This window comes from Lepisma saccharinum, chromosome 19, assembly GCF_977018435.1.
Source record: "Lepisma saccharinum chromosome 19, izLepSacc3.1, whole genome shotgun sequence".
Lineage (NCBI taxonomy): Eukaryota > Metazoa > Arthropoda > Insecta > Zygentoma > Lepismatidae > Lepisma > Lepisma saccharinum.
The window spans coordinates 4,300,826-4,323,824 of NC_139247.1; the positions used below are offsets into that span (position 1 = coordinate 4,300,826).

Sequence of the window (22,999 nt, forward strand, 5' to 3'; positions counted from 1 at the left end):
GAGCTTCATATACTTGCTAGTAGAGAAATGGCATGAAAAGGTTGTCACACGCACAGGGCTGCATTTCTCCATGTGCTAATTTCTGCACAAGTAGTCAGTCCCCAGCCTTACCTACTTTAGCATTCATCATTTTATCTTTAATCCAGGAGATTAGGGAAGTGTTTGTGGACCAATCAGTGTATCTTAAGATCTCTTCTCAGCAGGGGTAATTAAGGATGGCCCACAAGTGAGCATTATCCAATACTTTCTGAACTACAGCTCACCGCTCACGAGAAGATCCCCAAATGAGGGGTGAGGACGTGCGGAGGGACAGGGGAAAACCGGTCTATTTGCAGATTTCAGGGGTAGCAGGAAGTCTTCTGATGCGGTCATTGTCGTTGTGGAAGTGCTTGTGCGTGGGTGTTTAATTGTGATTTTTTGGGGGATTTTGATTGGTTTTCGTGGTGTTTTAAGAGTTATGACAGGTGTAAGGAGGAAAGGTGCTACTGTGCATAGTGAAGCACGTGAGATTATCAGCAAAGTTATTGAATTCCGAGACTGTGAATCTGAAGAAAAGAAATCTGTCAATTACGCAGAGCACCAAGCGTGCATCTGCAGCAACAGGTTTGCCGGAGCCAACAATCAAGAGGATTCGGAAAGAATCGCTTGAACGGAACGATCGGCCACCGATGAGAAAACTTGTTTCCCCCAGAAAGATTAGGAAAACACCACTTCACCGTAATGTTACTCAATGATTTTGACATGTCATCATGAATTCAATTCGTTTTGAATTATGAATTTCTTTATTTCTCATTGGTTGCTGTTATTTTCAGTGTACAGAATATTTTTGTATTGCTTATCCTGTACATTATTTAGCTGTGTTGTGTCGGAAACGTTCGAATAAAAGAAATTATCAACAATGTCGATATGAATCAATCAGCCCAAAAATTTTCATGCTAAACCTAGATCGACAAACTAATGTTTGCCATTTTCTTCGAACGCCAGTGCTGTAACAGCCAATTCCATCGTTAAAAATATCTAAAACATTGTAGTTAGTACAATTGTCAGGTTCTTTATTTAAAAAAATCAAAAGAAAAAATCGGTGTACTCTGTCAAGAAATTAACACCAGATTGATGATGATCATACCTTGACGGCTAATGTGGATACCCCCTGACCGTGCGTGGACAGTGGTTTGAGCGTAGATGTGAATCAAACCTTACAGCGAGACCAAAGCACTTGTATCTGACCCAGGGTGCACTCCCCCAACGTTAATAGTGGAGTCACCTGCCCCTAAGTCACTTGACTTCCGGCAGGGATCTTCTCCTGAGCGGTGAGCTGTACAAGGTGTAGCGATTTCCTGTAAATAACTGTGTTTATTTACCGAAAATCCTACAACTCACATCTCTCTGTGTTCTTGGCATAAAATACTTACGTAATACATTAAAACTTGCATAGTTCTAAAAATTCGCTATAGGTGGCAGCACCTGTACAGCTATTCTCGGTCATTCCTTGTATCACACCAGTAGTGGCGATGACATAACAGCAGCGCAGGTGAACCAGCAGTAGGTCACTCGCTCTCGCTTCAATTGAGAGAGAATAATTTCTTATAGCTACTGAACATGCAATATGTACTTTATCAGATAGGGACGAGAAAAATGAATTGAGGCATAAAATACACGATCTTATTGAGGAAAGAGTTTAGAAAGAAAAAGGTAGGGGGAGAGGGAAAGTAGTAGGGAAATTCAACACTGAAAATTAGGAGAAAAACTTAAAAGGGTGAGAGAGTGGGTTGACAAAAACAATTTATTCCTTATAAGATCTGATAAGAAAAATAAATTGGTATTAATGGAGAAAAGAACATACAGGGAGAAGTTGGAAGAATGTTTTACCAATAGTGACTTTGGAGTAATTGAACAAAATCCCATTAGTAAAATAAGAAATAAAGTTAGGAAAGGGATTGAAACAAGTCTGACTCTCTCAAGATCCGATAAGAAGAAACTTATCGAATAATGTAAAAAAAGTGAAATTCCTATCACTTTTGACATCCCAAAAACACATAAGGAAGGGACCCTGATGAGGCCAATTATACCCATGTACACACACCTGGGGTATAGATTGGCAAAAACTTTAGTATCGAGATTAAGGGAGATTGGGGGGAAGACTGAATACAGTGTGGAGAACTCTTGGGAAATGAGGATAGGATTAGATGAAATAAATATAAATGAAGTGGATGATTGATGTCATTAACTTATATCCCAGTGTTCCCAGAGATAAAGCTGCAGACTCTCTTCAACGTTGGGTTATGGATAAGGGGATTGATGTTGTTATGACTTGGCAGTTTGTAAGATGGTTCCAACTTGTTTCGGGATACAATAGTTTTAGTTTTAACGGGAAAATATACAGACAGAAAGAAGGATTAGCTATGGGTAACCCTGTGTCAGGAATCGTTTCCAGCATATTCTTACCTTTCATTAAGAGGGAAGCATTGGTTGAAGTTAATAATGATATTAAATACTTTTGTAGGTATGTTGATGACATTTCGATAATCGAGAAAAAAATAAATTTTAGATTGTATTTTTGAAATTCTGGGGGAACAGGATAGTAGAATAAAATTCCCAAGTGAGAAGGAGAAAGATGGCGTCATTAATTTTTTGGATTTAAGGATCGAACGAGTAAAGGAAGGAGTCTTGACAGGCATTTATCACAAAGTATTGGCAGGGGATAGATATATACATAAAGATTCTGAACATGCAAACAAAATTAACAATAATGTTTTTATGAATTTTTACATACGGGCTGGTAGACTTTGTAGGGAAGAAAGGGAGAAATAAGAAAATTGGATAATGAAGGTGGGTTTGAAAAATGGTTATAAAACCAAGGAAATGAGGAGAATAAAGAAGGGGCCCACAAAGTTTTGAAAAAGACGGAGATAGAAATGACGTTGGCGAAATCAAAGAAAAAAGGGGATGAAGAATACAAATATGTGGGGATTCCGTATGTAAAAGGGATGCTGGAAAAGTTTGATAGAATCCTAAAAGACTTCAGATTAAAAGGAGGAATGAGAGCACCCTGAAATATCGAGAAACTTTAGATTAAAAGGAGAAATGAGAGCACCCCGAAATATCGAGAAGTATTTTACAGAATACAAAAAGGACGGAAAGGGATGTAACGAGGACAGGGATGAGAAGGGCGTATGTAGGATAATTTGTTCATGCAATAAAGAATAGATAGGACAAACTGGAAGGAGCATGGGAATAGCTGGGATGAGCATGACAGGGACATAAAACGAACTGGTACCGAAAACGGGGCTATCCGAGCATGTTATAGAAAAGAAACATAATATTAGAAAAAGAGAAGTGGTGAAGAGAGTTTTTAAACAACGCGATAGAAACGTTCATGAGGCAGCATGTATTTGTATAGATAGGGGGAAGAAATTAAATAGGGACGATGGCAACTTGGACGAAAAATGGATCAAAATGTTTAAACGATGGGGAGCCTGTGAAATTCCATGTCACGCTGTAAGTGACTCACGCCACATCAGAAACGATAGAGTTCACATTCGAAGGAATGTAACACACGTACGTAACAGCACTTAGTCAGCCATGTAGGTAGGATGGGAACACAGCTCCTTTAGAAGTATATGTCAAGTTTTTATGGCATTTTTTAACAGTTATGTAATTTTACGTCTTTTAATCCAAAACCTTTTTTACCCTATCCTGGATTTGTCTACTTGACGAACTATTTTATGCGCTGATCAAAAAACAACCTGAAGAAGCAGAGCATAGCTCTGCGAAACGTCGTTTACAAGATTGTTTTAACAACGATACTCACTCACGTAAGTGTTTATTATATATGTGTTTTCTTTAACCACTTGCCTGGCACATTATTTCCCCAAAAATGGTCCATATTTTACACAATATTTTTATTGTGTGTTTCTAATGTACCAATATCAGCAATTAAGGAACAGTAACAAAATTCTATTTTTGGGGTCAAATAAGGTCACAAAACTATTCAAAAATCCTCCATAATTATTAACCCGAGTTAACTCGTACATATAAGGAAAGTACTACAAATGTTTGAAAATGGCATATAAACTGTTGAAACTAAAATGTCTTCACATTTTAATGCTGTCCAAGTTTACAGACTATCACACATACTGGCTCACATCAAATGCTACCCACAGTGTGATAAACCCAAAAGCATGGGCTAACACAGAGTGCAACATCGCAATGGGGGCAATAGTATCTTGACTCGCGAAGAATCTTCTTTCCTCTCACATCACTGGAAAGGCGACAACTATGTAGTGTCACGGGAATCTGGTAGATGGCAGCAGTACCTCGACAAGCTATCTACACCTTCCACCTAGTGGCCAAAGTGGGAATTAACACCTGTTAAAGCTCAAACGAGACTGTCCGGGTAAGCAGAAAAGTGCCCTGTAGTTGTACGATTTTAACGAGATAACTCGGGTAAATAATATGTAAAGCAAAAACAAATTCCGAGTTAACTCGGGTTAATCAGGCAAGTGGTTAATTAAAAATTTAAGACTGTTGGAAGCCAAATATTAAAATCTGCAAATATGGCAGATTCAGCCATGTATTAAAATGCATTACATGGAGCTTTGTTTAAGATGCCTACTCCAGCGCAAGAATTAATTACTTTGTATTAATTCATAAATTACCGTATTTACTCATGTATAATGCACACATTTTTCCAAAATTTTTGCCCCCAAAAACTGTGGTGTGTATTATGCACGGAATAATTCAGGGTGATTCATGATTTTGGGACACTTGCATTGATTTTTCATGTTTACTTAACCCTATCATGTTATATATCATTGTAAAGCTTGAATCCTGCAGTTTCTGAATATGGAAACAGTATTCCATACAAGATAACGACACTAATATGAAATGCAGTTAAAATAAGTTCATCAAAAAATGAAGAAACGTTCTGATTTTTATTGTACTTTGTATGAAAGAAAACATACGGCAAAAGATAATACAAATTAAAATGTATTACTGGCCAAATAATATGACATACATGGAGTGTGTAAATTCCTTAATGGAAGAAATCTTGTGCTGCTAACTGCTATTTGGAAGGTCCTGAATGTCCCTCGTATAAATGTTACATTCGTCACGGAAAGAAAAAGTATATATTTTGAAAAGGAAGGAATGAGCAATTGAATGGGTATGACCTCATTCACTCTTGATCAGCATATCAACAGATTTACAACCTACAACTAAGAAAGCCATTTCTTGAAACTGGATTGTACTGTGCATTATATACGAGATATAATTTTTTGTCACTTTTACCCATCCAAAACCAGAGTGCGCATTATACATGCACGCGCGCTATACATGCGTAAATACGGTAGATGTTTTAAGGTCACATTTCAAAATGTGTACCTTTATCTTAGATTCATGGCTTTCTTAGCCAGTCTTAAAAAAAGTAGAACTTTGTGCAGACATGTTTTTCTTCTGATGAAATATAATGATGTGTCTATACTCTATATACTTTGGAATTTATGTGCCACTACAGCCAACATTAAGAGAATGAGAAAATCATACTTAAGAATCCAACACTGTCCTGCGTAAAATGTCTGTCACATATTCCTTGTACTCAATTGGCCAATAATAATCCTTAAAGCATTATGTGACAACACACCGATTCCAGATCACTTTCATACAAATTCCTGTTTCAGGCAGAATAATCAACCCCAAGTAACCTCAATGCAAGAGGATATGTAACTTGCCAAACTGACCAAAGTGCAGCTTATTTTTCCAGCAGAAGTTCTATGCCTTATAATAAAGAAACGACAACAGGTAAAATGATTGCCAATGCAACAACTCTTATGTACAAAGATAAGAATGTTTGTAATAAATATTTGTAAAACTTCGACATCATCAACATCACATGATGTCCAGCAGCACTTTTTGTGCATCACAGAATCAAATTATACACAAACACAAACTAGTGTGACCCGTAAAAAAAAAGTAAAGTGCTCCCCTGTGCCTTGCATCACACCATGAAGGAATATAGGGGGTGTGGAACTAGTGTGACCCATGGTGAACTTAATACAAAAATTCAATCAAATCCAACCTTAAAGCAGAAAATGAGTTATGTTCACAATCTTAGTTCAACATGCATAATTTGAATCTTCTAGGATAAACAAATTGGAGACTACTTAGACGAAATGGCAACTGCCAATCACCATGAAGCTACAGGATCCCAACTTTTATAATTTTTATAGCATGTGGTTTCATTGAAGTATTTCTGTCTGCTGAAGAAGAGGAAGAGAACTGCACTAAAGCTGCCAGTGGATATATCATTAAGCATTTGTGAAAAAGCATAACTTGACTGAACACGCACACACTTTGCAAATACAGCAAAACCCTGATGGACATTCTTGGATTTTGCATTTTCCTGCTTCATAGATCTTACCTCTTGGTGCTAATAAAGCAACATCTTAAAATTTCCTAAAATTCAGACTTTTTTTGCACTGTATATTCTTTAAACAACATTGAGGTTCCACTGTATTTGAAAATGTCTAACAGGATTATCTTAGAAAGTTACATCCAGGGAACAGATTTAGATTTGTAAATATATGTATATTTAGTTATTTTAACCAAAATATGAAATTAAATATGGACTTACAACCATGAAAAATGGGAATTAGCTACCTACTAGGACGAACCTTCATTTTGCAGATATAGATTTTCCATGTAATATTTTTCACTTCTTTTATTCTGAGCTTGAATCAAATCTTGTTTCTTTTATTGCTCTTATTGTCACATCATCTTAACCATTTGTTACAAATTCTGTCCCCTACAGTGGCTAATAGAGGGGCACAAAAGGAACAAATTGTCTGGTCAGGATGGAGTTATGCATACTCAATTAAATTATGGATGACGTGGAGTTAACTGAACATGGTCAAAACTATAATTAAATATATACATAAATATATCATCTTTCAACATCATGGTGTGTATGTGTATTTCATTTATTCATATATTATTTATGAGAGTATTTTATTTATTTACTTATGGTATATTTTTGAGTCTATTGTTTCTAGAAACATTTTTCTTTACCATTTAGATTATGTATACTTTTTTTCTTTAGTGGGAACTTTTGAAAAAATAAATATGTTATTCTATCACAAAAATTAGAAATATACGAAAACTCCCTTGGAAAGGAGAATATGCTGGACCCCATGCTGTAGTGGTTACCACATCGCCTGGGCATGGATGTTTGTGAGTGTCCATTCATCAATTTCATCCCCATCTTCGCAATTAGCCAAAAGTGGCACAAAAGCAAAGTAAAAGAAACAAAATGAATCAATAAAAATCAATAAATCAAGAAACATCAATCTGCTGACACTCACATGTACTGTCACCATCTTACACATCTTCATTCGAAGAATAATTGTAGAAAAGTTCATAAGTTGTATGTAATGAACATCTATTCTGACATTATCAATATCTTCTCTGTTCTACTCATCATATTCATAAATATTGTCCTCTCCTTCAGATTCGACATCTTACAAAATCACAGAGATAATAAGGTAGCTACATCACGATCCAGTAAGCCATGTTCGGGGGACATATAAAGGTTGCCAATATTTTACTCTAGATAATTCGTTCACCGATCTGAACTAACATTCACCTTGAAAATACATCCGTCAGATGAACAACTGTGACCAAAGATAAACTCACACTCATGCTTAAAATATGCTATTGCTAACAGATGTATCTACCTAAAAACTGTACCCATCAAAATGTCAGGTGATTGTACTTATAGTACTAATCCAGTGTATTAGTGTTCACACACGAGATAAAAGTTTAACTTTTTACACAAGTGTAGACCGTTAATATTTGTTAAAAGTTACAGACATGGAAGCTGTTGAGTAAAATTAACATTGTTAAAATTACAATAAAAATAAGGTCACCCGTGAAAATGATAGGTCCTGTTCTTCTAGGGTTAAGCAAGCCATTTGCTGAGCTAAATAAAATGCATATGTGACATTCAGCAATCATAATGCAATACAAAATGTGCTTTACTTTCCGTTACAGAAACAATGGATTCCTAAACTTTCTTTTTTAAGTGTTGACTTGCAAATTTCCTGTTGCCCCTAAATATGGATTTATATGGACTGGAACTACATTTAATATCGCAGGAAGTAATGAAAGCATATTTAAAATATGCTTTACCCTTTTGGGGTTAAGTCCAAGTTTGTTTGCACATTTGAATTACCAAATAAAACTGCAATAACCTTCTGAATTTCTTGTTAGAAAACAGACTCCAACTTCATTTTGACCATATCTTCAACTTGCCCCTCACCATTAAATAATTCTTCAACCATCTTATTTAAAAACTTTCAGCAAAAAAATATGTTTATTATGAAGATTTTTGACTGCTTCGTAATCCACAAAAAAGTATGTCGAATGTAATCTTAGTTCCTCAAACTTCTGTCACAGACGACTGTTTTGAGAGGAATTCTAGAAAACCAGATGCATGGTCTACTGTCAAGATTTAAAATAACCAGAGTACAATATGAGCAAAATTGAGATGAACGGAAAGTGTTTGGTATTTATCACAATCATGAATCCCACTTTAAACTGTAGGTCCAGTCCTGATTAGAATCTCTGTGCATAGTGAACTTAAAAAACACAATTTAAAATATACATATTTACATACAAATCTGGCTATGCCAGTAATCAATACACCTACCTTGCTGCTGTGGTCTTTTGTTTCTTGCCATCAGATCTGCGAGACGAAACTTCACCAGCAGAAGAAACCTCACCAGTAGAAGAATCTTCACCAGCAATATCATTGTCTGCACAATGATTAGAGACTTGGTCATCCAATTTACTTTGGCATTTCTTTTTAACCTGTGAATAAAAATAGACATCAACACCAGAAGTAGTTGTATTGATGATAATATTGGCGCACTTATAGCGTACAAATGAAGAGGTTATTTGATTGAACAGCCCGATTTGGCTACACTTAAAACTATGACAAGATGCCCATATGCCCCAATTCTTCAAGTGTGATATGCTCTTAATCCCAAGAACCCTGAATTCTAGTGTATACATGAAGAACCCTCAATAGACAGATTTGCATACACTTAAAATTAAGCCAAGTACCCATATGATCTTATTGCTTACAGCGTGCTACTCCGTCAAAATCCCAAGAATCCTGAATTCTAGTGTGCAAATGATGAGCCCCCCCTCAGATTGATTCAGCCATGTGTACAAAGGCTGAATCTCTCAGTTTGTTGTCCATAAGCTTGTCAAAAATATGCCTCTTTTGATATTGTTTTGACTACACTTAAAACTAAACCAAAAATGCTCATATTCTCATGCTCTACAACTTACAGATCAATACAATAGAGGATTACTTGGACAAGGGCAGGCTGTTTCATGTTTTTTCTAATCTTTTGATCAGTTTCATTGCCCGGGGTAAGCAATTATTTAGCTCATCAATATATTAATCTATCAAAAAGTTTTGATCGGGAAGACTAATGTTTTGCTTGCATGCCTGGGGGCTTTATATGCTGGCACGCATGAGATATAATCTACACAGCTAAAAGGGGGCATTAATGATATTTCTGTGTAATTCACTGAAAGGGCATAAAACTTCTATTAATATTTCTGTGTAATAGGGGGAAAATTCTTAGTAAAAGAACATTGCCCTCTTGTATGCTGTCATGCAAGCCTGAATCCAATTCTGGTTTTGCCTTGTTCTGTTAATATAAACACAAGTGGGACTTACAGAATATTCATTGCACAGTTCAAAATCCAATTTTGACTGTATTTAGTTGATATAGAGCTCATAGCTCCTGGGTTCTGAGACCCAGTAGAGTGTGGTGCATAGCCCCATGGCTTTTATTGCCTTGTAAACAAGAGGCTTCTGGGTTTGAGTCCTGATAAAATGTGAGGCCTCCCCTGATGGCAAAGTGTTAATATTGTTGCCTTGTAAACAAGAGCTCTGGGTTTGAGTCCTGATAAAATGTGAGGCCTCCCCTGATGGCAAAGTGTTAATATTGCTGCCTTGTAAACAAGAGCTCTGGGTTTGAGTCCTGATAAAATGTGAGGCCTCCCCTGATGGCAAAGTGTTAATATAGTTGCCTTGTAAACAAGAGCTCTGGGTTTGAGTCCTGATAAAATGTGTAAGATTGAAATACATGTGGCAAAATAATATCTCCACACGTGAGATTTTGAGAATATTCACTGCTAGTTGATATACAACTGATAGCTCCCGGATCTGAAACCTGGTAAAGTGTGTTGTACAACAGCATAATAGAGCAAAATTATTTTATATTGGGGATCACCAGAGCCTAGTTATTGCTGTTGTTTGGGTATAAAAGCACCAGCTCAGCCACTAACTGCTGTTATAATTGTTTTGGCATATTATCCATAGTTCTGTTTTTTTGGACCAAGAAATTTTATATAAATAAACAATAAAAATGCCAAATCAAAAATATTGCAATCAATGCAATAAAAATATATCTAGTTCTAATTGGTCTAGGCACCGGCATATTTGTGACCCTAAGAAATGCAGAAAGGCCACAAAAATTTGTCCAAGATGCCATAAAATATTAAGCAAGGCATATTACAAAAGGCATAAGTGTACTTGTTATGTAGTCATCAACATTGCCCCCACAACCATCTACATCTGGTCTGAAAAGGAAGCATGAAACACCTGTTAATGCTAGAGCGGCAAAGCAGCCACGCTATGAACCCATCCATAGCAGTTTTGCTGGCCAACTTAGGGATTACAGTTTTGTATCAGAGCCAAGATGTGACATTAAGAATTTTTTGAACAGTATAAATCCTGATGTGCAGGCAATTCTAAATGCACAAAATGGCTCTTATAAGCTGTCCCTCAAATTGTTTACACAATATAAGAAAGCAAATGGCACAAAATTTACACAGCCCCACATAACAGAAACTGTACCTGTATATTCAAATGCAAATTCAGACAAAATAATAAGCAGTTTGATAGATCAATTGAATATTAAACACACTGAATTTGCTGGAAAAGAGTCAGGATGGAGCCTATGCGGATCTCCACACAAGTTATATGTTAATATTTCTGAATTCAGCCCATTACAAGGTTCTACATATCTGCCATTACCTGCTAATATTAAAAACAAAAGAGCCGTGGTTAACATAAAAAATAATGATGAGAAATGTTTTCCGTGGTGTATTTTAGCTGCTTTGTATCCAGTTTTAAGGGATCCACAAAGAATAACTTATTATAAACAATATGAACACAATTTTAATGATGCAATGGAGGGCTTAGAATATCCAATGTCTGTTCAGAATATTGATAAATTTGAAAAAAAGGCCAGGGATATCAATGGTAAACAATTATCTATTAATGTATTTATTTGTTCCACTGGTCGTGGCAATTGCTTGATAGCACCTCTCAGAATCAGTACACTTGATGATGATTCTGCTGTTCTGATTGATCTGCTCTTAATTGAAGGGGATGGCACACACCATTACACTCTGATACATAATCTTGAAGCTTTAGTCAGAAAACAAATAGACAAATTTAATAGAATATTCAAGTTGTGCCGAAGATGTTTAACTGTATTTGATGGTCAAAAAATGGTAAATGGGGTTCGTGAAAAAAATGCAGAAATTGCTAAAAACAAGTTAATTGAGCATCTGAAATACTGTGGCAATCATAAACCTGTTCATATGGTGATGCCAATGCCAAGTGAAAATGCCAAATTCAAAAAGTTTGAAGCCTTGTTGGAACACCCAGCATATATAGTCTGTGATTTTGAATCAAACCTCAAACCTCTTGCATTCTGTAGCCCAGATCCTGAGGAATCTTCAATTACATCATATCAATTTCATGAACCTTCTAGTTTTTATTATGAGGTTGTACAGGATGGGGTTGTTAGTAAAGAATATATATACATGGGACCAGATGCCATCAAAAAATTTGCACATAGAATAGAAAATGAGTGCCATGACATAGCATCTAATATCTTATTAAAATCAAAACCTATGATGCCTTTAACAGAGAAACAGATTGAAGATTTCAACAATGCAGAAAAATGCCCGGTATGTGATTCTGAATTTTCAGATACAAATATCAAGGTGAAACACAATTCTCATACAGATGGTAAATTCTTAATGGCCCTGTGTAATAGCTGTAATATTAAGATCCAGAGACCAAAATTTGTCCCTATATTTTGCCATGGTGCATCCAATTATGATTTTCATAATTTGATCAGGTACGAGGGGTTTGACAAGAATAATTTAAATATTTTAGCAGAAAATGATGAGAAATATATTGCTATTAGCAAGATAATTAAAGTTAATGGTGTTCCTATTCACTTAAGATTTCTTGATTCCTACAGAATTCTGTCTGCTAGCCTGGCTACACTGGCCACTCAATTATCTGATGATCAATTCAAAATCACATGTGCTATGTTTCCAAATCAGGACCTGAAATTAATTAGGCGGAAGGGTGTATATCCATATGATTATGTTACAGGTTTTTCTAAATTTAATGAGTGTTCTCTGCCACCACAACAACAGTTCTACAGCAAACTCAGAGGATCTGGAATCACTGATGAAGATTATCACCATGCCCAGTTGATGTGGAACAATTTAAAATGCCAGACATTTGGTGATTATCACAAGGCATATTTAAAACTTGATGTCACTCTCTTAGCTGATATACTTCAGGCATTTAGAAAATCTTCCATGAAAAATTATAAGCTGGATCCAATGTATTTTTACAGTGCACCAAGCCTAGCATGGTCTGCAATGTTTTTAAACACTAAAATGCAATTGGATCTGATCCAAGATAAAGATATGTATCTGTTTATGGAACAATGTATAAGAGGGGGCATGGTGCAATGCTCTCAGAGATATGCCAGAGCAAATAACAAATATATTCCTGATTATGATCCAGCACTGCCATCAAATTATATACTGTATGTAGATGCCAACAGCCTGTATGGTTATGCTATGATGGATAAACTGCCATATGCAGGGCTTGAGTGGGTTGAAGATTTCAATATTAAAGATCTTCAGGATTTTGATGACAGTAATTATGGCCTATTCTTAGAGGTTGATCTGACAATTCCAGATAATTTACACAACACATTTTCTGATCTGCCCCCAATTCCTGAGGTTGAGTGCTCACCTGGCTCTAAACAAAGGAAATTGATGATGACTCTAGAGCCAAAACAGGATTATGTTATATATTACAAAAACCTCCAGTTCCTAATGAATCATGGTGTTCAAGTAACCAAAGTTGGAAAAGTTTTGAGGTTCAGGCACTCAAGATGGTTGAAACAATATATTGATACAAACACAGAGCTTCGAACATCTGCAATGAGCCAATTTGATAAATCTTTGTTTAAATTGATGGTCAATTCTGTGTATGGCAAAACCATAGAAAATGTCAGAAAACATAGTGATGTTAAAATAATTACTGACCCCAGCCTGAGCAAAAAATTGATTGCAAAGCCTAATTTCAATTATAGAAGAATTTATGATGAGGATATGGCACTTTTCAACATGAAAAAAACAAAAATTAAGTTTGATAAGCCTATTTATGTAGGGGCTGTGATATTGGAATTGGCCAAATTACACATGTTAAAGCTCTATTATAATGTGCTGAAGCCCTTTTATGGTGATTGTGTAAAACTGATGTACATGGACACAGATAGTTTTATTCTTGATATTCAAACAGAAGATGTTTATCAAGATATGTCACAGCCTGCATTGCTTGAATATTTTGATACCATGAACATAGAAATATTCCACCCCACAACAAAAAGGTGCCTGGCAAGTTAAAAGATGAGACACTTGGTGATGTTATTGTGGCATTTGCTGGGTTAAGGTCCAAGATGTACAGCTTTGAAACATGTAGTGGTGGTGTTGCCAAAAAGGCCAAGGGCATTGGCAGAGTAACTGTGGACAAAGAGCTTGAATTTAAAGATTACAAAATTGTCTCAAATCACAGAGTTTAATCAGAACATCAGAAAATAGAATTCAAAGTGTGGATCACTTGTTGACTACAAATGTTGTAAGAAAAGTGGCTCTGGACCCACATGATGATAAGAGATGCATTTTGTCATGTGGCATACATACTCTACCATGGGGTCATTGTGATTTGAAAAATGGCAATCAATGCCCAATTACAGAGCATGATTTGAAATAAATAAACATGCCTATGAACTTATTTGGGTTCAAAAAACAGGCTATTATGGACCTGCCAACACCAGCACCCTCTTCTGATATAATATCTAAACTAAGTGCTTTGTTAATTATTCATCTGAACAGCATACTTACAGATGTTGATGATGAAACAGGTAAACATTGTACATATTTAACAATAATTTAAATCATTACCAATTACCTGTAGGTGGTCAATTACAATTTATTACAACCCCTGAGGGTGATGTCAAAGTTTCAGTAGGGAGAAATATTTACAGAATTAAGCACTCAAACATGATTTCTGGCACTGTATATACTGTTTCTGCTGGTGACTGCTTATATATTGAGGTCTCAGGATCCTATGACAAGCTTATACCTTTTTTTATAGAATTAAGAATTAGATACTCTATAATAAATAACCACTAAATCAAAATGCCTAATGATATATTTGGCCATACAAGGCATGAAGATCACAGTGATGAGATTTTGATGCTTGATGTCAGAGTAAAAAAATTAAGAAGTGATTTACAAGCTTTACAAACCACACTCAATGCCAGTCTTCAATTAGAAATTACAAATTTACAATCACAATGCATGGACCCTCTTCTTAAAATTGACTCAGAACTTAAATTATTGCTTCAGAAATATACTGATTTGGCCACATTGGATAATTTTCAAAGTTTAGAAGAAGCTGTAGCAGCTCTTCAAGCCAAATTTAAGACCCAGGCCACCAACTCTGAGCAATTGAAACAACAATTGGAAGAGCAGATTAATAATGTCCAGACACAGCTCCAAACAATTGTCAAAAGCATAAAATCACAAGAAGATTTTGATCTAGTGATTTCCACTCTAAAGGAACAGATTCAGTCACTCCAGATACCTAATCTGGATCCTCTGAACAATGCCATAGCCGAGGTTAAAGAAAAAATTGAGACACTTGAAAATTTTATGAACAACTTGCCATCTTCTGATGCTTTGAGTGCAATAACTCGGAGTGTTGCCAACATTAAGCTGCAACTTGAAACATATGAAGATTTTGGAAAAATTCAAAGTACCATAACCCATCTTGAGGGTACAATAGCAGCAGTGCAAAGTGATCTGACAAATGTACAAGAATCTCTAGAATCCCGCTTGCCTGGTATTGTAGATACCCTTGCCAGTGTCCAGCAACAGATCACAAAACTTGAAAACCTCAACACTGAATCTGAGCTATCTCATTTTCATCATTTGATCGATGATATCCAAACAAAACTTGAAATTTTACAACAATCAACACCTACTCAGGCAGATATAGCCCTGCTCCAAGATGCTATGTGTGGTGTGGTTGATGCTTCTGAATTAAATGATGTGAAATTGGCACTTGAATCTTTGCAGAATACTGTATCAAATCTGCCTACATCACAGGAACTTAAAAATATTAAGAGAGCTGTGAATCGCATATTGAAATCAGAAGATATCAAGAATATCCAGACAGAGATCAAACAACTTACTCAGACAGTGGCCACTCTACCAACTAATCAACATATTAATGAACTGCATGCCCTGTTTGAGGATATCAGAAGACAAGTCCATGATCTTACTGCTCAAAATTCAAAATTGGCAGTTGTTGAAAATTTACAGCAAATTGTAGCTAATATCAAGCAACAGCTAGGGACCATGGAATCCAATCAAGCAAATGCTCTGTCTGTTTTTGCCACCCAGCTACAAGAGATTGTGCAACAATACAAGAAACTTGTTGTGGACATAAAAATCAAGCCAGGCCATGATGATGTTGTTAGGACTATCAATGAGCACCTTGAATCTGTAACAAGTAGATTGCTTACAGCAGAAAAAGAAATAACTGGCCTAATCGAGAATCCTAAGCATACAGTAATTCTTGAATTGTACAGTATCCCCAACAAAGAATATGATTCACCATTTACACCAGGTGGCAAAATATATATGCTGTCCACTGCACAATTTTATTACCAGTTTTTTGTTGGGGGCACACTTAGACCAATCAAGATCAAATATTGGCTACAACCACAGGCACACCACTACCCTACCTTATCAATAACAAATGCTGATAACAAAGCAAAAATCACCAGTGTAGAGTTAGAGGATTTTACAGACCCCAATACATTAGAAACATGTTATGTTGAAGATGATGGTTCTCTGGAATTTAATATACAAATATGAGACAAACTGTATTTAGAAAATCCTGTAGTATCAGCTGCTGAACACCCCATAGTTGCAATATTCTTGTTTACATATTATGTCTAGACAAATTATTGTTGATGAATTACACAGACAAGCCAGACATAATTATAAGAGACTGCCAGTGGTCACAAAGGGCATAGATGATTTATGGCAGGGTGACTTGGTGGAAATAGCAAGTGGACACCTGAAAAATTTAGACAAAATTAACAAGGGCTACAAGTATCTACTTACTGTCATAGATACATTTTCAAAATTTGCCTGGGCTGTGCCACTCAAATCCAAGACTGGAAAATGTGTTACAGAAGCCTTCAGGACAATCATCAATCAGAGTGGAAGATCACCGCGCTATTTGCAAACACATAATGGCAAAGAATTCTATAATTCTGTGTTCCAACAATTTATTAAAAGCCAGTCAATACAACATTACTCGAGTTACAGTGATCTCAAGGCCTCAATTGTAGAGAGATTCAACAAAACCCTAAAAAATCATATGTATAAACAATTTACCCTCCAAGGTAATTATAAATGGCTTACAATTCTACCAGAACTTCTACATAAATATAACAACTCGGTCCATTCCACAATCAACATGAAACCCTCTGAAGTGACTTCATCTGATGAGCAAAAATTGATCAGAACTGTTTATTATCCTAGATACCAGCCAACAACAAGAAAAGCCAAATACAAGGTGGGTGATCAAGTAAGAATCAGCAAATATAAGCACTTATTCAAAAGAGGTTTTACAAGAAACTGGAGCACTGAATTATTTACAGTGGTTCAAGTTAAACCTGGGACCAGATACACATATATAATAAAAGATCACCGAGGAGAAATTCTCAAAGGCCGATTCTATGAAGAAGAACTCAGCAAAACTAAACAGCCTGACACATATCTCATAGAAAAAATCATCCGCAGAAAAGGCAACAAGTTACTTGTCAAATGGCTAGGACTCCCAGAACACAGCTGGATCGATGCAGACAAAGTGATACTATGAACACCTGGGATGTTATAAAGAGGCTGCCAGAACCTGAACAGCAGATTAAGAGAAATGGCAAGTTGCTGCCTGATAATATTAGATGTCTTATTGTTGGGCCATCGGCTTGTGGTAAAACTACACTAATGATTGATATTTTTTTATTGGCACCCAACTGGTTAGACTGGAAAAACAGGCACTTGTATGTCTTCTCTAAGAGCTTAGAACAATTAAAATATCAGCAGCTGATGAAGCTATATGATGGACTGGATATAGCCACTTTTGAATCAGATGTTAAGCCACTCCATGACTGTCTTGATAACTCTGTTGTTGTGTTTGATGACATTATACTGGATAATCAAAACAAGGTTAGAAATTTCTTTACACAGGGCCGACACAAAAACATTGATTGCTTCTACCTGGCACAGACTTTTTCTAAAATTCCGAAGCAGCTGATCCGAGACAACAGCAATTTTATATGTGTGTTTCATCAAGACCATACCAACCTCAAACACATACATGATGAATATGTAGGTGGGGACTTGAGCTACAATGATTTTTCTAAGTTTTGCAGTAGGTGCTGGAATCAAGACAGTTATGGGTTTGTCACAATTGATATGACAAGGAAACCCAATAGTGGTAAATACAGAAATAAAATTAACAATTTTCTAGACATTGAAACATATATAAATAAACATGAAAAGGCCAATAATTGATGATCTTAAATTAAGAGATTATCTTGTAAAAAGATTTAAAGGATGGAAATCAGAGAACCGAGGAATCTATGAAAAACACAAGCAAACAGAACAGCCTATTATTGATGCTATTAGTGAATTAGGTAAAAATATCAAAACTGTTACAGAGCAAAATCAAAATTTGATCACAGAGCTTGTACCTGTAGCTGCAAGGAACATATTAGATTATCCATTCACCCCACTTTCTAGTATTCATACACCTAGTCCTGTTGCTCCTCGAAGAATTGAAGCTACTCAGGATCCTATTGAATTGGGTCTTCTTGCTCAAAAATATTTAAGCACACCTAAAGACAACAAAGATGAGGTTTTTGGCTTATATGCTGACACAGAGCGTGATGGTAGCATCATACATAGAATTGGCAATTTCAGAGTAACATTTATGGGAGATGATCTGATTGTATATTCAGAATCTCATCTTGGAGAAAGAGGTGGTTTTGTTAAATATCCTGGCACACCTGGATTGTGGGAACTGATGACTAGGAAGAGACCTGGCAGCTATACAGATCAAGATTATGAGCATTACAAAGAAATATTAATAAAATCAGATGCTCTATACGAGAACAATGATCCTACACAAAAAAGAATCAAGTCTAGCAGTGGAGCAAAATACAACAACAAAATCAAGCCCATATGGTCACAGATCAAGACTGGCGGTGGAATCAAACAATACAACACCCTGCCTAAAGAATTTGTGTGGGTTGATGATGTCAGGAAACTTGTAGATAGGTTGCTGGTGATAGCTGGGGAGGAAAATGCTGGCAACCACAATTTTTACAATGAAAAAGTTGGAATTATGGACATGATAAGCACCAAATTGTCTAATTTTATAGTAAATGACACTAAGGGGATTGGATATCTTATAAAAATTATTAATACTCTACCCCCCAAATTTTGGAATATCTCTGAGGGCCGGGGGCTGGTTAATGACATCATAAACAAGCTGCCATTTGAACTACACATTCCAGGCTATCAGTATTGTGGTCCAGGCACAAAACTAGATCATAGATTAAACAGAGGGGACCCTGGTGTTAATCCCCTAGATGCTGCTTGTAGAGACCATGACATAGCATACAACACACATTCTGATCTTGACAAGAGACATGTTGCAGACAAGAAATTAGAAGAGGCTGCATTTGGTAGATTTGTAAGCAAAGATGCTTCTTTAAGTGAAAGAATAGCAGCATTGGGGACCACCATAGCTATGAACACCAAACAAAAACTGGGGTGGCGGTTATGAATATGTATATAATAAACCTAGGATGAAGGCCAAGGGTGTTATGTATCAGATACCTTATGCAGGTCTTAAATCTCTTAAAACTATTGATAGCCTTTTAACCAAAAAGCAGCGCAAGAAAAAAAATTCTTGTCTTGCCAAGGGCCATGGTATGAAATTGTTACTTAGTACCCCCCAATTAAAAAAATTACAGCAATCTAGAAAAAAATCACATGTGGGTGGATTTATATTTACTATCCTGGCCATCTTAGCAGCACTTGGAGCTGTGGGGAGCTTGGCTGGTGGATCAGCTGCCATAGCAAAAACAGTAATAGATGCCAAGAAAAATAAGGCAGAATTAGATGAAATAAAGCGCCATAACCTGGCCATGGAGAAACAAGGCAAAGGTGTTAACAGAGCCATGAATAAGTTTAAAAAAAACAAGAGCCGCTTACAAACCAAGATATTGAAGCTTTAATCAAGCCACTGGGCATCAAACATTTTAGAGGTGTGTACATGTCTGATTCTTTACCAGAACAACCACTCAACAAAGAGTGTGGCATAGTTAATTTGGATAAGTACAAAAATCAGGGCACTCACTGGATCTGTTATCTTAAATATTTAAAAGATGAGGCATTTGTGTTTGATTCATTTGGAGGTGTTCCACCTGAAAATTTAATAAAATATCTAAAATCAGCTAATCTTTATTACAATAATGCCCGTGTTCAAAATTTCAAAGATGTTAATTGTGGACATCTGTGTTTATCTGTTCTTAGATATATGTCTCAGATAAATAAACCATCAATTGAAGATTTTCAAAAAGCCTTGTGGTATTTAAAACATCATGGGGGTATTCCATCTCACCAGCCAAAATTCAATATTGAAACTTAGATTACATGATGATATAGTGTATCCCAAAACAATAGCTCTCAAGGCATTTTATGGCATGTACTTGATCCCTAATATCACACACCACAACAACACAATTGCAGTTGGTGATCAAAAAATTGTCATCACTCCAGGGCAGTATAATCTGTCCACTTTAAATGCTCAGTTACCCAGAGGTATAGTTTTAACTCAAAATTCTGTCACTCACAGAGTAGAGATTGCATCTGCTACAGAGACAGTGGATCTGGGTACTATAGGAGAGCTGTTAGGCTTTGAGAACAACACAAAACTTGAACCAGCCATCAAACACACTGCTATTAATATACCTAAATTCTTAGCCATAGAGACTCTGAATATTCACTGTAATGTGGCCGAGGGTATGATTACCAAATCAAATGGCATAGGCACTCACAAACAAACTGGCATTATTGCAACATTCAAACCTAACTCTGAATTTATGGAGCCCATCATCTACACTCCATCACCAACATTATATTTTCCTGTATGCCATAACAGAATAGATTATATTGAGTTGATGGTCACTAATGAAAAAGAAGAAATAGTTGATTTTGCTGGAGCCACAACAACTGCTATCATAGAGATTAATATTTAAATAAAAATACATACAAAAAAAAATGGAAAATATTGAGATTTATGAGCTACAATCATTCCCCCCAAACCGGAGGACCTTTGCAAATTTAAATCAACCCAACACAGAGATTGAGGTTGATCTTGATGTAGGGGATGGATTTATACACCCTCACAGAGCAGATCTATACATCAAGTTTGATGTTGTAAAGCTCGATGGTACAGATTATCCGGCAAATTCAAACATAAGATTGGTGGATAATTTTGTGCCACATCTGGTCTCTGAAATTGAGATCAGAAAACATGGTGTTGTTATAAACAGAGTGGATTACCCTGGCATTACCTCTACAGCTTTGGCCACACTAAAATTATCCAAAACCGAGGCTTCTTACTACAAAATAGGTGGATTTGAGGCTGGTGATAAAATAATATCTAAAAGCCACACAGTGCTGTTCCCCATGCACCTGTTGCCAGGATTCTTCTCAGATTACAAAGATATTATGTGGAAGGGTGGTTTAAGAATCACATTTAGAAGAGCTGCCAATGATAATAATGCTTTGATGAGGTACAGTACATTAAACTCTACCAGGGAAGCTCTGCCTAATACCCTACCTGATGAAGGCAAATGCATTATTCAGACTATGGAGCTAAGAATGCCAGTTGTTGAATATGAAGCCAGTTATGCTCTTAAATACAAAGCTGATATCCTAAAAAATCTACAGGTACCTTTACAATTTTATACATATCAATGTGTACAAAAGCCTGCCACTGGTACCTATTATGAGTTTGATGCTACAAATTCATTCTCCAGTATACAATATGATATGCCAGATTTTGTGGTGGTACTGTTTCAGACTGGAAGACACAATAATCAAGAAAAAAATTCAAGTAAATTTGATAACTGCAACATCAAAAACATATATCTTAAAAATGGCAGAAATGAGGTGTTCCCTAGAGAAAATTATAATTTAGACATGTCCAAGGATGATTTCCTCAAATTATATGAAGCATTTACAGCATACAAAAGGGTCACTACTGGCAATACTGACATGTATTACACACCAGATGAATTCAAAGCACAGAGACCCATGTTTGTCATCAACACTTCAAAAAGGAAACAAGTTGTGGTTAATGACAGGACAAACATTAAAATTATCTGTGAATTCCACGATACACTCCCTGCAGACACCATATGTAGTGTTATTCTCATAGGTGAAAAATCATATGTTTATGATGTAAGAAATGAGAGAGTCACAGAGCAATTCTAGAGGGCCTCTGCACATTACATTGTCTTAGTATTAGATTTATGAGTTGAGGCTGGTGTCCAATTAAAATATTGAGCACATTCCAGGTAACAAGTATTTAAGCATATATTACATTATATTATTGTGTAAGCAAAAACTCATATGAGCATTTTTGGTTTAGTTTTAAGTGTAGTCAAAACAATATCAAAAGAGGCATATTTTTGACAAGCTTATGGACAACAAACTGAGAGATTCAGCCTTTGTACACATGGCTGAATCAATCTGAGGGGGGGCTCATCATTTGCACACTAGAATTCAGGATTCTTGGGATTTTGACGGAGTAGCACGCTGTAAGCAATAAGATCATATGGGTACTTGGCTTAATTTTAAGTGTATGCAAATCTGTCTATTGAGGGTTCTTCATTTATACACTAGAATTCAGGGTTCTTGGGATTAAGAGCATATCACACTTGAAGAATTGGGGCATATGGGCATCTTGTCATAGTTTTAAGTGTAGCCAAATCGGGCTGTTCAATCAAATAACCTCTTCATTTGTACGCTATAAGTGCGCCAATATTATCATCAATACAACTACTACCAGACATAAATATTTACACACTGTCAATGTAGCCAGAAGCATTTTATATTAAATAATTATATTTAAAAAACACACTTCCTGTAGATAGAACTTCATTAAGACTAGCCCCAATCGAAAGAGAAATGGGATAGCACTGGTGTGTTACAATGTTTTACAGTTTGGATTGTTTAATTAATTTGGTTTATTTTACTTCACTTTTGGCTAATCACAAAGATCAGAATGAGAGATGATATGATGAAACTGATGAAGAAACACTCACAAACAACACCCATGGGCTGGCTGGGATTTGAACCCGAGACCCCTAGCATGGTATTGTGCTGATCACTCTGCCGTGGATCCTGGTAATGTATACATTCTTATTTTTGTTATTTA

The 22,999-nt window shown here is 36.1% G+C and overlaps 1 protein-coding gene across 1 annotated transcript in view; it reads right to left on the minus strand.

Moving 5' to 3' along the window:
- LOC146002758 (uncharacterized) overlaps nucleotides 1-22,999 on the minus strand; it is a 57,857-nt gene that overhangs the window by 15,261 nt on the left and 19,597 nt on the right. Inside the window, exon 3 of the mRNA XM_083140694.1 lies at nucleotides 8,705-8,865. Coding sequence (XP_082996820.1) covers nucleotides 8,705-8,865 — 161 coding nt within the window. The remainder of the gene's footprint in view (nucleotides 1-8,704; nucleotides 8,866-22,999) is intronic.